This window comes from Cucumis sativus, chromosome 3 (assembly GCF_000004075.3).
Source record: "Cucumis sativus cultivar 9930 chromosome 3, Cucumber_9930_V3, whole genome shotgun sequence".
Taxonomy (NCBI): domain Eukaryota; kingdom Viridiplantae; phylum Streptophyta; class Magnoliopsida; order Cucurbitales; family Cucurbitaceae; genus Cucumis; species Cucumis sativus.
This window is the reverse complement of record NC_026657.2, coordinates 11,684,481-11,698,990: the sequence shown is the minus strand read 5'-3', so window position 1 is coordinate 11,698,990 and position 14,510 is coordinate 11,684,481. Positions and strand designations below refer to the sequence as shown.

The window sequence follows — 14,510 nt, the reverse complement described above, 5'->3', positions numbered from 1 at the left end:
TTAATTAATTCGTCACTAACAATGTTCAAATAATATTAAACTTCTCATTTCTATATCTTCTTAAATTAATTTTTAAATTACACATACTTGATAGAGTCATACGCATTCTTAACGGTGAAGTTTGAATCCTCTAATCATAATATAGTTGTACTAAAAAATTAACACCATGAATTGATAAGATAGAGAAGGTTACACAAAGGGACTCATGCGCGTGAGACTAATTGAAAATCGGGTGTTTTTCTTTTATGAATAGAATGAGACATGACATGTTCTATTATGGAATGAATTTAATCAAATAGTTATTAAGTGAAGATGAATACATAGTAACGTTAAAGAAGAATAGCGTTTTAAGTATTTGATATAAGATTTTCTCAACAAATAATGTATAAAGGAGGAATTTCATTTGAAGTCTTTTATTGAGTGAATAAAATTGGATATAACACAATACAATATGAAATTGTAAAAGAATATATAAAAAAAGTTTAATAATATATATTGGTAATGCTTTGACTCTTCTACCCATGTAATTATTTTTTGCATCATCACAAATATATACACAATGAATATTTTGTTCCTTTAATTCTCATTAATGGTTCTTCCACTAATGAATATTTCTCAATCTTTTTCTTTCCATCATAAAATTTGAAAAGAAAAAAACAAAATTTTAAGGAATAATCATCTATAAAGTTTCTTACCATTAGTAAAGAAATAAGGCAAAAAGAAAGATTATCAAAAGTCAGAACAACAACAACATGAGAAGAAGAATCTCAAGCAAGCCAATGTCTTTACAAACTTGCTTTCTTCTTCTTCTCTTTCTCAGCTTCCTTCTTCAAGATCTTTGTCTTGTTCGAGGTTCCTCGATGCATTCTTGCAATGGCTCCATAGCCGAGTGTGCTAACGAGGAGGAGATGTTGATGGAGTCGGAGATAACTCGAAGGTTTCTCGCACAACAAAAGAAGAACTACATCTCTTATCCAACTTTGAAGAAGGATCGCCCAGCTTGCGATGGCGCTAGTGGCCAACCTTACACTAAGAGCGGAAGTTGCGTTCCGTCACAGGCTAATCCTTACAATCCAGGTTGCTCTAACATATATTATTGTAGGCATTGATTAAGGGTTTGATCAAACCATTGTATTCGTCGTAGAATCTCTTCCCTTCCCCCCCCCCCCCCCCTTTTTTTTGTGTGCGTGTTATTATCAACCAACCAAAATTGACAAAACTAAAAGTGATCAGATGTGAGAGATAAGGAGAATTCGATTGGTGTGTCGGTCTGGAAAAATCCAAACCGACATTTTTTTTAATCTTCAAATGCTTAAACCGACTATCAACCAACCAACGATCAATTTATATTTCTTCATGGTCAAATATTGGTTTGAACATTTACTAAACGACCATAATCGATTCGACAATGATTTGGCTAGAAAACCGACTTCAACGCCAGCCCTAGTCTTTGTTGATCAATGAAGAGGATTAATTATGAAATCAATGGAAATTTTCTTTTCTTCGCGATCTCTTTTTTTTAGGAGGTGGTGTCATATTCGTTTTTTGGAAAATAAAAAAGTGATCACAAGTTACTTAAGTAAAGAATGGCCAACATGAATATGACTCAATTAGTATAAGACATACACTCTCGATTGAGAAGTTTGAACCCTCTATCTCTAACATAGTTGCACTAAAAAATTAACACCACGAATTGATAAGACAGACAAAGTTGCACAAACGGACTCACGCGTGAGACAAGTTGCAAATCCAAAATGGTTGTTTTTCTTTTATTAAATGGAATCAGACGTGACATGTTCTTTTAATAATATATAGTCAGATAAAAGGAATCTAATCATATAATTAAGGTAAAGGATTTATATACAGTAATATTATTAAAGAATACCCTTTTTAAGTATTTGATACTACAAGTTTTTCTCAACAATGTATTAAGTAGAAATTTCATTTCAAGTCTCTTATTGAGGGAATAAAATTGGATATAGCACAAAATACAATATGAAATTGAAAAACAATATATATATATATATATATATATATATATATATATATATATATAATACATTGACTCACCTACCCCTTAATTATTTTTTTGCATCACAAATGTACCAAAAAAAATTCAACTTTCACCATGGAAAAGCAAATACTCAAAAGCAATTGGGTAGGTTTTTTATTTTTTATTTTTATTGAAATTTTGTCCCTTTAATTCCCATTGATGGTTCTTCCACTAATGAATATTTCTCAATTTTTTTTCATCCATATAAAATTTGAAAAAGAAATGAAAAGAAAAAAAACAAAATTTGAAGGAATAATATCTATAAAGTTTCTTCCCATTAGTAAAGAAATAAGGCAAAAGAGAAAAGAAGTATGGAAAGTCAGAATAACAACACGAGAAAAAGAATCTCAAGCAAGCCAATGTCTTTACAGACTTGCTTTCTTCTTCTTCTCTTTCTCTTCCTCTTCCTCTTTCAAGATCTTTGTCTCGTTCGAGCTTCCTCCACACATTCTTGCAATGGCTCCATAGCCGAGTGTGCTAACGAGGAGGAGATGTTGATGGAGTCAGAGATAACTCGAAGGTTTCTCGAACAACAAAAGAAATACATCTCTATTGGAGCTTTAAAGAAGGATCACCCCGCTTGCGATGGCGCTAGTGGTGGCCAACCTTACACCAGAAGTGGAAGTTGTGCTCCGCCACCGGCTAATCCTTACAATCGAGGTTGCTCTAAGATATATCGTTGTAGGTCTGATGATTGAAGGTTTGATCAAACCATTGTATGGTTCATAGAATTTCTTCCTTTTTTCCTTTTCTCTTTTTTTTTTTCTGTATGTGTTTTATTGTTAAGGGTGAGCGTGATAGACCGAAAGATTGATCAATCAACCAACCAAAATCGAGGGAATCAAAGGTGGTCGGACGTCAAAGATTCATTTGGTGTCAGTTTGAATTTTTTAAAATCTTCAAATGCTTAAACTTATCGTCAACCAACCAACGGTCGACTTGTACTTCTTCATAGTTCGAATCGATTTGAACATTTCCCAAACAACTATAATCAGTTCAACAATGATTTGGTCGGAAAACCAACTCCACCAATTGCCTGCCCAAGTCCTTGTGAATTGATGAAGAGGATTGATTATGAAATCAATGAAAAATTTCTTTTCTTTGTGATCTCTTTTTTTTAAGAGGTGATGTAGTATTTTTTTTTTGGAAAATAAAAAGAGATGAGAAATGTTAGAAATGTTTGGTTGGGTATCATGTTGTCCAGGATGTAAAGTGTGAGAATCACATCATACCTAATTTTATCTTATGTTGGGATCTATTCATTTTTAATGTACTTTTTCCTTCTTTCTTTTTTATTTTACAAAAAATAAAAGTTTGGTAATAAATATGGTAGATTTTAAACCATAAACGTTTTACTAAAAAATATAATTCATCCATATTTATCTAGGTTACTTTATTTGTACAACTAATATGGTATTAAGTAGTGATCTGTTAAATACCAATATAGTATTCATAATTAAAGTATTCTATCATTAAAAGAAAAAAATAGAAATTCAAGTTCAAATCTTCCAAATTGTTTAACCATTTATATATATATAAAAAAAAATCTACCTTCCCCTTCCCTGAAAGAAAATTAAAGTAAAAACAAAAGAGGTATCAAACACTTGTTATATCAATGGGTTTGAACTTAGAAGGTGACAAAGTTTGATTCAATTGGATTATTAGGTTGGATGGGAGAAATTAGTTTAACATGAACAGAACTACAAAATCTATTTATTGTCTCTAATCTCCTTCATTTTCATACATTCAATAGCAACCACAAGATCTTTTCGTCTTTCTCTCTTGCTCACTTCACCTTGGCTGTATCCCTTCGTTGCCACCCCCTCCTCTTAGTCGTCAACCCCATCAACGCTAGGTGCTAATCACCATACAATTCTCTTACAAGCCCTTTGCTTTAGCCCTCTCTCAATCGTCATTGAGTTTGCTCCACCAGTGAGAGGTGCCCCCACCATCTACCTCTTCCTCATTCATCATGCCCCACCTAACCCTTATTTTTGTTTTATGTACGTATCTACTGGAGACAGTCAAGAAATATATACACAAACACATACTACATAGATTGGGCTCATTACTGATCTTAGCAGGACCAAGTTACCAAATATAAACTTATACCCCAACTCTAAAATCCATTTTGAAGACGGGAAAGAAATCATGAAGGGCTCGCCCCCACTCACCTCTACTACAAGCATATTCATTTTTTAATATTGAACTTACGTACCTTGTTTCTTTTACACAGATTCAAAAAGTAAAAGCAAAACTGCCACCATTCTAGTCATTTAGAAATTTGAATGTCTGTCATGTGGCAGTGGAAATTCAAACCTCTAGTCGTGTAGTCTAAGGCATAATCTCTAATAGGTTGAACTACAGCTCAAGTTAGCACTCCCTGATTCAATTCTATGTGCTAAACTTTTGTTGATGATGGGCTATATAATAAGCTGACTTTGGAACCAACTCGCCGTAATATTTCATCTTAAAAAGCATACCTGTTGATTGATCTTCTTTGACCATATCAACTGCAAAATCCATGCATAAAACATTATCCTCAGTTCTACAATATAAAAGGATTGTACTCAAGAAACATTTTGTGTATATTAAGGATTCATTTAACTTCTTTTACAGGATTTAGAGTTACATGTATATCCACTCACCTCAGTTAGAGTATGAATCAAGAAACGATGACATCCATGAATGCCAGCAAGGCCGACCCAACACACAAGGCATATTCATCATCTGTTCAACTTCTTTCTTTGACTTTAGAAGAGAATTTGTTGTGGTTGGTTTCGAATCTCTAACCAAAACGGATTTCATCCATAATTTTAAGATACAAACTCGATGGGAAAGTGAAATGGAAAACGTTTACATTCCAATTATCACTTGCACAAATCATCCTTAGTGCTTCATTTGGTTTACATGGATTTTTTTTTAATTTTTGCCTAAATAAAGAAGGTAATTGGAATGATATTAGGGTGTTATTAGGATATTCGGGCTTTTTTTTTTTTTTTAATAGAATAAACAGCTTTCATTGAAGAAAAAAAACGAAAGAAAATGCACAAAAAACAGGGAACCCCCTCTACAAGGAGGACCAGCTATACAAAATCAAGTCTAGAAGATAACTTCAAAATATTTTCGAAATCAAAGCCGAAGAACATCAAGGATAATTACTAAGTCAGGGTACATTAGTAATTAGCTAAGGAGTTCGTTATACTTGTTTGTTAAATAAATGGATGAAAGGGAAGGAGAATGAAGAAGATAGGCAATATTTTAGTGAGTGAATTAGGGTTTTAGATTTGAAAGTGATCTCAACATTGAAGGGTCCAACTACTTTGCATTAACTGGTTTATTCTTGTTGTTTAGTTAACTTTTATCTTTCAATATATTTTGGGTTCTATCCCAAGAAACATGAAGATATTTGATAATTTGAGAAGTTTTTGAAGAAGAAAGGTTCTTTTGGAAAAGAGTTGATTGCCAGAGAGAGGAAAAAGATATGAATAAGAACTAATGTCATGTATGTATCAGTATCTGTAAATGAAAATAAGTTATTACATTAGCATTTATCTAAATGGAATTTCTCATATCCCTTCCTTGTACAAAAACATAAACATCAACTAAAAAAAACTTATTCGTGAAAGACTAAGATTTCTAACCTATTTCAGTGAGAGCTTCCACACTTCTCTAACATTAGACGAACCATCAGCAACTTCCACAATCAGTTTGGAAACCATTTCACCTGTAAGGGGGCAGAAGATAAACAGTCAATTAAAGAAATAATAAAAAAAAAAACAATAATAACGAGACTGAAGTGGTAACTATGAAAATAAATGAATATCAGCATGGCGACTAGTTCGAGGAAAATCTAAAATATCACAAATATTATATCTCCATGGCATGATCTAAACAAATGGGAGCTGCAGGAGTAGTACTGTTGCTGATTACTTGAAACATCCAAAGCTACATGCTCGGATCAAAACTTCTAAATTCATATTTTCACAAATTAGGAACAAGACACCCAAGCTTTTCTCAGATCAAACACTTTCTTAGCTCTAAATTGTTGTAAATTTAGATCCCCTATTTGTAACCAGAGCTTCACTAATCTAAATGTTTTCTTGCAATATCAATGAAATGAATTCACTGTTTCCTATTAAGAAGATAAAAGAGCGTCGTCTTAAACTAGTCAATGACCTTCACCACGTTCATCACTCATGATATTTTAGTTAGCAATGTGTATAATTACTATCAAACTCCTTTTAAAGTAGTTCTTCATCCAATCAGGATTCAGGGAGAAGTTTGACGTTTAAGCATAATTTTATCAAGAATTGTGAAAGAGAGACCAACTTACCTTCTTTTTCTAACACAGATAGAAAGCGCCGGGTTCCTCCTCCTACTCCAAAGTAATGTTTCTTTCCAGCCAAGTATACAACTCCATGAGGACGGCTCAAGCACTATAAGAGTGTTCAAAACTCCATTACATAATGATACAATGAAATAATAGAAATGTTACATTTCATCAGAAATTATATTTATAATCATACAAAATTAGATGGACCTGTGTATAAGTTCTACCTGTGTGATAAGCTTATATAGAGTTTTAAGTGTAGAAAGAGCATAAACTGTCTCTGCCATTAAAACAATATCATAGCCATCACAATTTCCACTCAGGTTTTCCTCGTTGTTGGATGCAAAAGGGAGAATTTTATACATTTCACTCCAATCACCAGCAAAGTAACGAACTGCTGATCCAGCATCAGATTCTGTTGGATTAGATGGCAAACTTTCATATTTTTTTGAAAGGTTTGCAGCAACATTCGGAATGGTAAGACATCTCAGTACTTCAGCATTGAAATCCTGGAAATGTACAGCAGCTGCATCCTAACGAAAGGGGAAGGGTAGTGTTAAGGAATGTAAAAAACCATAGATATATTCAAGCATTGATCTGCAAATTTAATGAAACAGAGCAGAAGAATAAATTTACCTTAAGGCATGCATAAATACCAGGAAGACCATGACCACATCCAAGCTGAAGAATTAAGGCAAAGTCAATGAGAAAGAGAAATAGATATAACTTATGGCAAGAAGAAACTTCATTTAACAGTATACAGGATACTGGACAGACTGCAATACAACATGGGTATGAAAACAAGCATCAGGAAAAGGAAACAATTTCATACTCAAAAACTAGGAAAATTAAACACATAACAAAATAGTCCAGTTCCATGCATACAAGAAGATCATAATAAGACCTAGAACAATGTTCTACATAGAACTCATTTCCTCAGCAATTCTTATCCAGATTTTACGGATTGCATAAAAACTGGGAGTCAAACGCGAACTTAAACTTTATAATAGAAAATGATAAGGCTGATAGTTCGCTTGAATATGAAATTTTTCATAATCATCAGCCAAAGTTCAATTAGTAGCAAGTCTGCAACACAGTAAATAAATGTCATTATATACTGGTGCTAAGTTTCTTTTACATACAATTTCATGTAATAATAATATGTGCATGAAGATGTTAAAAGCCGTTGCCCTCAAAATAAACCTGCATTTGTTAATTATCCCACTCATAAAAATAATTAGAAATGACTTGCTTCAAAACAGACGCAAATCTCTGATAAGAAATGTTAAATAAATCTTACGATCTAATTCAATCAGTCACAAGTAAACAGGAGCAAAAGTACAATAAGTAATTGCCATCTATGATGAATAGTTCTGAGGCTTAAATAATAGATATGGAAGAATTCTGTAGCCAGCCTATGCCCTATACACATGTGAACGAACAAACTGCTCTAGCCTCTAAGAAGAACATAAGTTAGCATGCAGATAATTTCGCCTACAATCTCCACAATGTAGAATCACCTGAATATCAAGATGCCCACCTCTAAAACTCGCTTCCCAGCAAATGACAAATGCCCATTTTCAAGCTCCTCACAAAGAGCTTTGACAAGATCCAATGCACCTTCCCACAACTTAAGCCCCCCTGCGACCCACAAAATGCATGCACTCATAATCTAGATACGTGAGAACCAAATATCCAAAAGAGTGTGGAATTGCTAATTAAATACTCCATCACCTTCATATGTACCAGGAACTAAATCAGAGTTGGACAGGGAGAAAACCTCCTGAGTCCTGACCCGTCCCTACAGAAGTTCAAAGAATTAACAGCACTGAGAACATTGCTATACTTTGAAGTTTGAACAGAAATTTATAGATAGCAAAGCTAAGAAATCAGAGAAAACAACTCTGTCAACTTTCTTTCCAAGTGAAAGGCCAGATTTTTACATGTAATATCTCCCTTTCAGAACCAAACTCAAATCATAAGCCCCATTGGATAATGATTCCATATAAATTTTTTATTCTTAAAAGCTACACTCGCTCCCTCTCAATTTCTTTAGTGTGTTTTTCAGGTCACTATTGAATTCTGAACCAAATTTCAAAAACAAAAACAAATTTTAAAAACTACTTTCATTGCATTCAAAATTTGACTTAGAATTAAACATTGTTATAAAAAGTGAGCTACAAAACAAATAATACTTCTCATAAACAGAAAGACAGTACTTAAGCAGGTTTCTAGTCACTTTCACAAACTCCTTCCCCCAGTCTTACTCTACCAAAAGAAAAAAAAAAAACAAAAAATAAAGAAGAATCTTTACTTTAAACAAGGTAAGTCCACCCACGCTTACTGGCTCCACATTGTATTTGACAGAAGATGAAACCTACAACAGTAAATCAACACCCGCGCACAAACCGTAATCATGTTAAAATCCAAATTCTCCATGGAGATAAAAAGTAACCGAAGGAAACGGTTGAACACGCAAATTGAAAAGGAAAACAAAAGGAAGAAGAAAATCACGGAAAATGATACCTCAGAAGAAAGAACTTCGAGGGAAGGAGGTGGAGGTGGAAGAGACGGTTGTTGAGAGTCGAGAAAGCCAAGGGAGAAACCTAGATTAGGCTTCTCATCTTCCGCTGATCCAAACAACCGAAAGTTTCCGAAAGCTGGAGTCTAGAGTTCATTAATTACAAGAGAAAACGATTGAAATCATCAAAAGCAAATAAGCAAGATGATGTGAGAGTAATAAATGTTCTTTTTAGCATACCGAAGAGTTTTCCGCCATCGCCGATTGCTCACCTGAAATCTCCTCCGCTCCACGGCGGAACAGAGCTTGCGTTTGAGAGTTCGAGTTCGAGTAATATTGAGGGTTTTCTTCCCAAGTTTTTAGGATTTTTTTTTTAAAAGTTTAACAATAAATTTTATGAAAATTAATTAATTAATGGAATTTTTTCATAAATAGAAAACATTTACAAACTATATAACAAAATCACATCATTGTTGATTTTTAATGAAATGTAAATATGCTTTAAAATTATTTTTTTAATTTCAAATGTAACACGATACAAAAATAAATATATAAGTTTCTTTTGTAGACCATAGCTCGTAAGTCAGATATGTAAACTCTCCTAGGTAGATTTGGATCTCCATTTGTAGCACATACATTATCTCGATTGAGATTATATTCACTTTGATAATATTTAATTTAGTTTAATTTGTTGGTTGCTGTATTTTTATGCAAATTAATTATTTGAACTTTCAATTATTTTATTGTCTAAGTTTAGTTTTAAGGTTGAACTATACAAAATTTATTGTAATTGACAAAACTGTTTAAAATAAATACAAATATATAAACATTAATAATTTCATCAATAAATACTAATAGAATTTTGTCAATGTATATTAAGGTTTAAATTTTAAAATATAATATTATTTTAGTAAATAATTACAAAAGAAAATAGTAGAAAATAAGAAGATTTGATTAAAATAGGTACGAAATCGTAGACCTGATCCACTTAGTCTATTCACGTGATAGAAATCATAAATGTAGTGCACGATAATTGGCTAAATTATGTTATTATTATTATCATCATTTGAAGTGAAAGTATTTAGTTTTGAAAATTAGACATTGATTTAGTCATTAAAAAAATATATGATAGACGGTGATATTTCATATGTTAAAAGAGTATGGACATTTAACCAAATCTAATATTTTGGTTAGTTTGTAATTATGGACTAAGGTTAAGTGAGAGTATAGAATTTCCAATTTTGAACTTATTTACAATGTAAATTTACTTTACTCACCTTTGGATTTTTGCTAATTTAGATATGATAAATATAATATATAATGATACAATATAAACTGTTTGGAGTCATTTTTATGATCACTTTCTCCACTTTTCTAACATTTGTGATTCGATAACATATTCTCTTTTACCCTAATAATAATAATAATAAAAGCAAACAAACAAATAGATCAAAGCAATGACATCAAGTAAATACCCATACACTTTTCCTACCCTTAATCAACTTTCTTAAAAATTCATTCGTTCGTTACAATTATACTCTTAAACTTTAAAAAATTGTTTGAAATCTTAATTCTAAAATTTGTTATATATAACTCCAAATATTTATTTTTAAGTTGTCGAATTATAAAACATATGAACAGTAGTTAATAATTAATTTACACATGTTGATCAAATATCATTAAAAAGCATTCAGTGAGTTCATGAAATATTTTATTTTATTTTTATTAAAATTAATGAAAAAATCTTTGAAAATTAAACAAAAAAGCTAAAATTGCTAACTTGCACATAAGTTTATAGTTTAATTCGGTAATATCAAAAGTTTAAGATCGAAATTGATACAAATGAGTTAGAATTTTCTTTATAACACAGATTTGGATAGAGAAGAAGTAGAAAGAAAGATATAAAAGTTGATATTATCTAAAATTATCTTTTAATTTTCTAATTATTTTTTTTTATCAAAATTGAATTAATTTAATAGGATTTGAAAGATTTAAACCTCTCCAACTATAATGAAATAAATGGAAGTAGTTTTATAATCGGGATATATAAGGAATAGTTTTAGAAGCACTCCAAAGAAGTTAGTTTTTCAAAAGGCCTATAAGAAAATGTTGATATAAATAAATATACCTAAACTAAACTAAACAATGACTTGTGAAACTTCTAACTTAGAGCAAAAGCAATTTTAATTTTGACAAAGTTATTACTCCTAACTACAATCTTTATCTTGTTTTAGATTCTAGGTTTTAATTTGTTATTTAAGTTACCATATATATTAGTTGTTTAAGATTTAAAATAGACTTATTCTTAAATACGTTAATTATTTAGGTTACCGGATATATGATGTGTCTTCTGTATCTCAATGATTAGACTCTAGTTTTCTCATATTAATTAAATTAATAAATAACCAAGAAATTTTAATCAAATAAACTAATTCGGTTACTTTTTATTTTAAAAAAATTAAATTTCTCACCTCTTTATCTATTTATTGTTTATTTTTTCAAATAGAAATCTTAAAGCAAATAAGAAGAAGATATTGAGTAGAATAAAAAAATAAAATAGAAATTTGACATATTGACGTTATTACGTTAACATCTATAGCAAGATAAAATAGACTAAAAAAAATCAAATAAATACAAAATGTGTATAAAATAAACTCAGAAAATTTACATATAAATGTTTTAAAAAAAGAAAGGAAGAGAAAAAAAAAAAAACACTTCAATGAATCACAAAGTATGTAAAACTAATGGAATGACAATACACCAAAATGGTAACGAATCAAAATCTTGAAAACAACTTCTTGAATTCTTCGATAAAATATTAATTTATTGTCAATAGCATTTAATTACAAATCATAACCCTAAATCCTAACGGCATATTTGGTGTTTATAAATATTTGAAATGAATATGGTATCAAATAAATTAGAAAATGTAATGGAGCATTGGGAAATATTTGATGATTGATATAAAGTGAGTGTTTGAAAATGTGTGGCCAACACAAATACATGAATACAACCACACACCCACTCACTAACTATTCAACCAATCAACTCTATTACTTCTGATTTTTTTTTAGATTTTCCACTCTAATTTGATCTTGACTTTTATGGTTATCAAATTTAAAAACAATTCCCAATTATCTTCTCCCTCACTTTCTTTTCTTTAACGATTAATTTAATTTATTTTCATCGAAAAAGATAAACATTTACCACATACTCTTTAAGATAGTATTTATCGAACGAGAAACTCAGTTCTATACTACTGCGTACTCGTTGTACTTATCTACTAGGGCATTTTTTGAATTTATGTGTTTTGATGCACGATCCTAATCCAAAACTTATAAAATATGGAGCCCTAGAAAACGTTGTCAAATTAATGATAGAATGGAAGAAGAAATTCATTGTAAAATCCTTTTAAAGTAACAAGCAAGAACGTTGCCATAACAGAAAAAAGAAAAGAGAGGCCAACTATTAGAATATTAGTAAAGGCGCCTTAGTCTATCTCTCGATATAGGAAGGGGCCCTTGTAGAATAGTTTCTGCCTCTATTGTCCCACGGTCGAAGGAGTTTATTTAGGGCAAAACCCAAAAATTGATTAATCATTGATAAGAAATAAGTCAAATTGCATTACCTAAAATAAACTTAAAGTATCGATGTAGATGTTGACGAAAACGTAGAGGGGTTTTTTTTTTTTTTTTTTTTTTATAAAACATTAATGAATATAATTTTCCAAATATTGGAAAAATATATTTAAATTTGTGAATAAACAATTGTACTTTCTAAACAAGTTAAAATGTTTATTAGTTACGTTAAAAATTCATTTCTTATTTGAATAAATTTATACTTCTCAATGAATGAAAACAATTTAAACATTTACTAAATTGATCATAGTTCGTTTCGTTGAAATATGATATCATAACACGTCGATAAAAAGTTAATAATAATTAGTGTTAAAATGAGTTTAGCTTAATAATAATTAGTCGACCATATCTTTATAATTAAATTTAAGAAAGGGATTGAGTTTTTGGTAGTTGGTTATCTCTAATTATTAGTTAACCAAATTTAATTAGAGAAAAAAGATATGGTGGTAGGCAGTCACTTTTTATGGTATTTTGTTTGGTTGGTGATTTGTATATTTCTTATTTTGTTTGCTTTTATTACAAAAAAAAAAAAGAAAATATATCGACAAATATAAAATGGATAAAATATTTACCCCTCGCATTTTTGTGTTTAAATAATTTTTCTTCATATAAATAATTTGTTTTTATATGATTATTAAAAAAGTTATCAAAAACAAAAATCAAAATCAACAAAATATTTGAAGTGGAACTAGGAAGTATAAATATTTTTTTAAAAAAATAGAAACCCTCTTTCTGATATGAATTTATTTTTAAATTGTCTTTTAACTTTTATAAAAGGAAACATTTAATTTTGTATATTTATGATATTTTTAATTCCAATAGTAGAAAATTAGTTATAATAATATTCAAAATCCAAATGAATTTGAAATGGTAAAAATAACAAATGTGTAATAGGTTTTTGTGTAAATACTTTGTTTTTTAATTATTTTTAGTTGGAAGAAATTATATTTTAAATTTGAAGATTTTTATATTTAGTATCAAATTTATCTATTTTCCAACCATGAAGAAGGATGTTGATATTTCGAACTTTGTTAAAATTGATTAGAGAAAAAAAAATTATTTAAATATTTTTAGTAAAAAGAACTATTTAAAATATTGATCGATTATAAAAAATGCAAAAATTATCCAAAATAACTCAATTTTAAAATCAAACACTCTAAATCTAAAATGTATTTCAAAACTACTTTTTAAATTTTAAAAATGATTATCTTTAATAAAAGTTTAATGATTATCTTGACTTTTTCTTTTGTCTTTTATTTTTTCTTTTTCTAAATATAAATATACACATTCTTACTTGTATTTTATTTTTTAAAATAAAAACTCTCTCGTTGAGATTTTTCTTTAACAAGAGAATATCTTTGTCTTAGTCATCTAATATTTTATATATAAAAAAAAATCTAAATGTATCCTTTTTATTATTTTACAATATTTGTAAATAAATGAATCATTCACTATATATAAAAAAATCCTAACTTTTATATATATTTATATATTAAACTCCTCCCCTATATTCATGTTTTTACCAACAAAATTATCACAAAATATAATAGCAAAATAAAAAGCTATTTTTTCAATATTAGAGGTTTCACCTTTCTGTGCAATTTTTCCTTTTTTTTTTTTTATAGAAAAAGAGAAATATTTTAATTTACGATAGAATTCAAAATTTTGGTATAATTTAGTAAATATTTTAATTTATTTTGCTATTTTTAAAAATATCACTTTGTTTTTTTTGGTATTTTTCATCATGAGTACGTTTTTAAATAGTGCGTTAATATTTTTTATTATATTTTTAGAAAAACCCAAAAATTTATCACATTGATTTTTAATTACTATATATATACATATAACTTTTATCCACTCCAAAAAAAAAAAAATGGTAGTAAATATAAATTTTATGATCTCCATAATTTAAAAATAATTACAATTTTAGTTAACTCCTAAAAAAAATATTGTGTAATTTTGATA

At 29.5% G+C, this 14,510-nt stretch overlaps 2 protein-coding genes across 4 annotated transcripts; one reads left to right on the top strand and one right to left on the bottom strand.

Annotated features, from left to right (window-relative positions):
• The first annotated feature begins 2,320 nt into the window (after positions 1-2,320).
• On the top strand, positions 2,321-3,341 carry LOC101208813 (protein RALF-like 32). The gene has a single exon (XM_004147598.3). It carries the CDS (start codon positions 2,365-2,367, stop codon positions 2,749-2,751), a length of 387 nt encoding a protein of 128 aa, XP_004147646.3. The 5' UTR covers positions 2,321-2,364; the 3' UTR covers positions 2,752-3,341.
• A 347-nt stretch (positions 3,342-3,688) lies between these two features.
• Positions 3,689-9,296, bottom strand: LOC101208574 (histidine protein methyltransferase 1 homolog). Of its 3 annotated transcripts, XR_004215402.1 has the most exons (11): positions 9,148-9,296; positions 8,913-9,053; positions 8,701-8,763; positions 8,121-8,187; positions 7,927-8,027; positions 7,023-7,067; positions 6,614-6,919; positions 6,390-6,492; positions 5,698-5,780; positions 4,702-4,841; positions 3,689-4,566 (listed from the first exon to the last, which is right to left on the bottom strand). XR_004215402.1 is itself a non-coding variant. In XM_031882968.1 (10 exons), exons 1-9 carry the CDS (start codon positions 9,163-9,165, stop codon positions 5,698-5,700), a joined length of 927 nt encoding a protein of 308 aa, XP_031738828.1. In that variant the 5' UTR covers positions 9,166-9,296; the 3' UTR covers positions 3,689-4,566. The 3 variants fall into 3 exon arrangements, 2 of the variants coding, with proteins under 2 accessions (XP_031738828.1, XP_004147645.1); XM_031882968.1 differs by lacking the exon at positions 4,702-4,841; XM_004147597.3 differs by lacking the exons at positions 3,689-4,566; positions 4,702-4,841 and having other exon boundaries at positions 5,516-5,780.
• Positions 9,297-14,510: the final 5,214 nt, after the last annotated feature.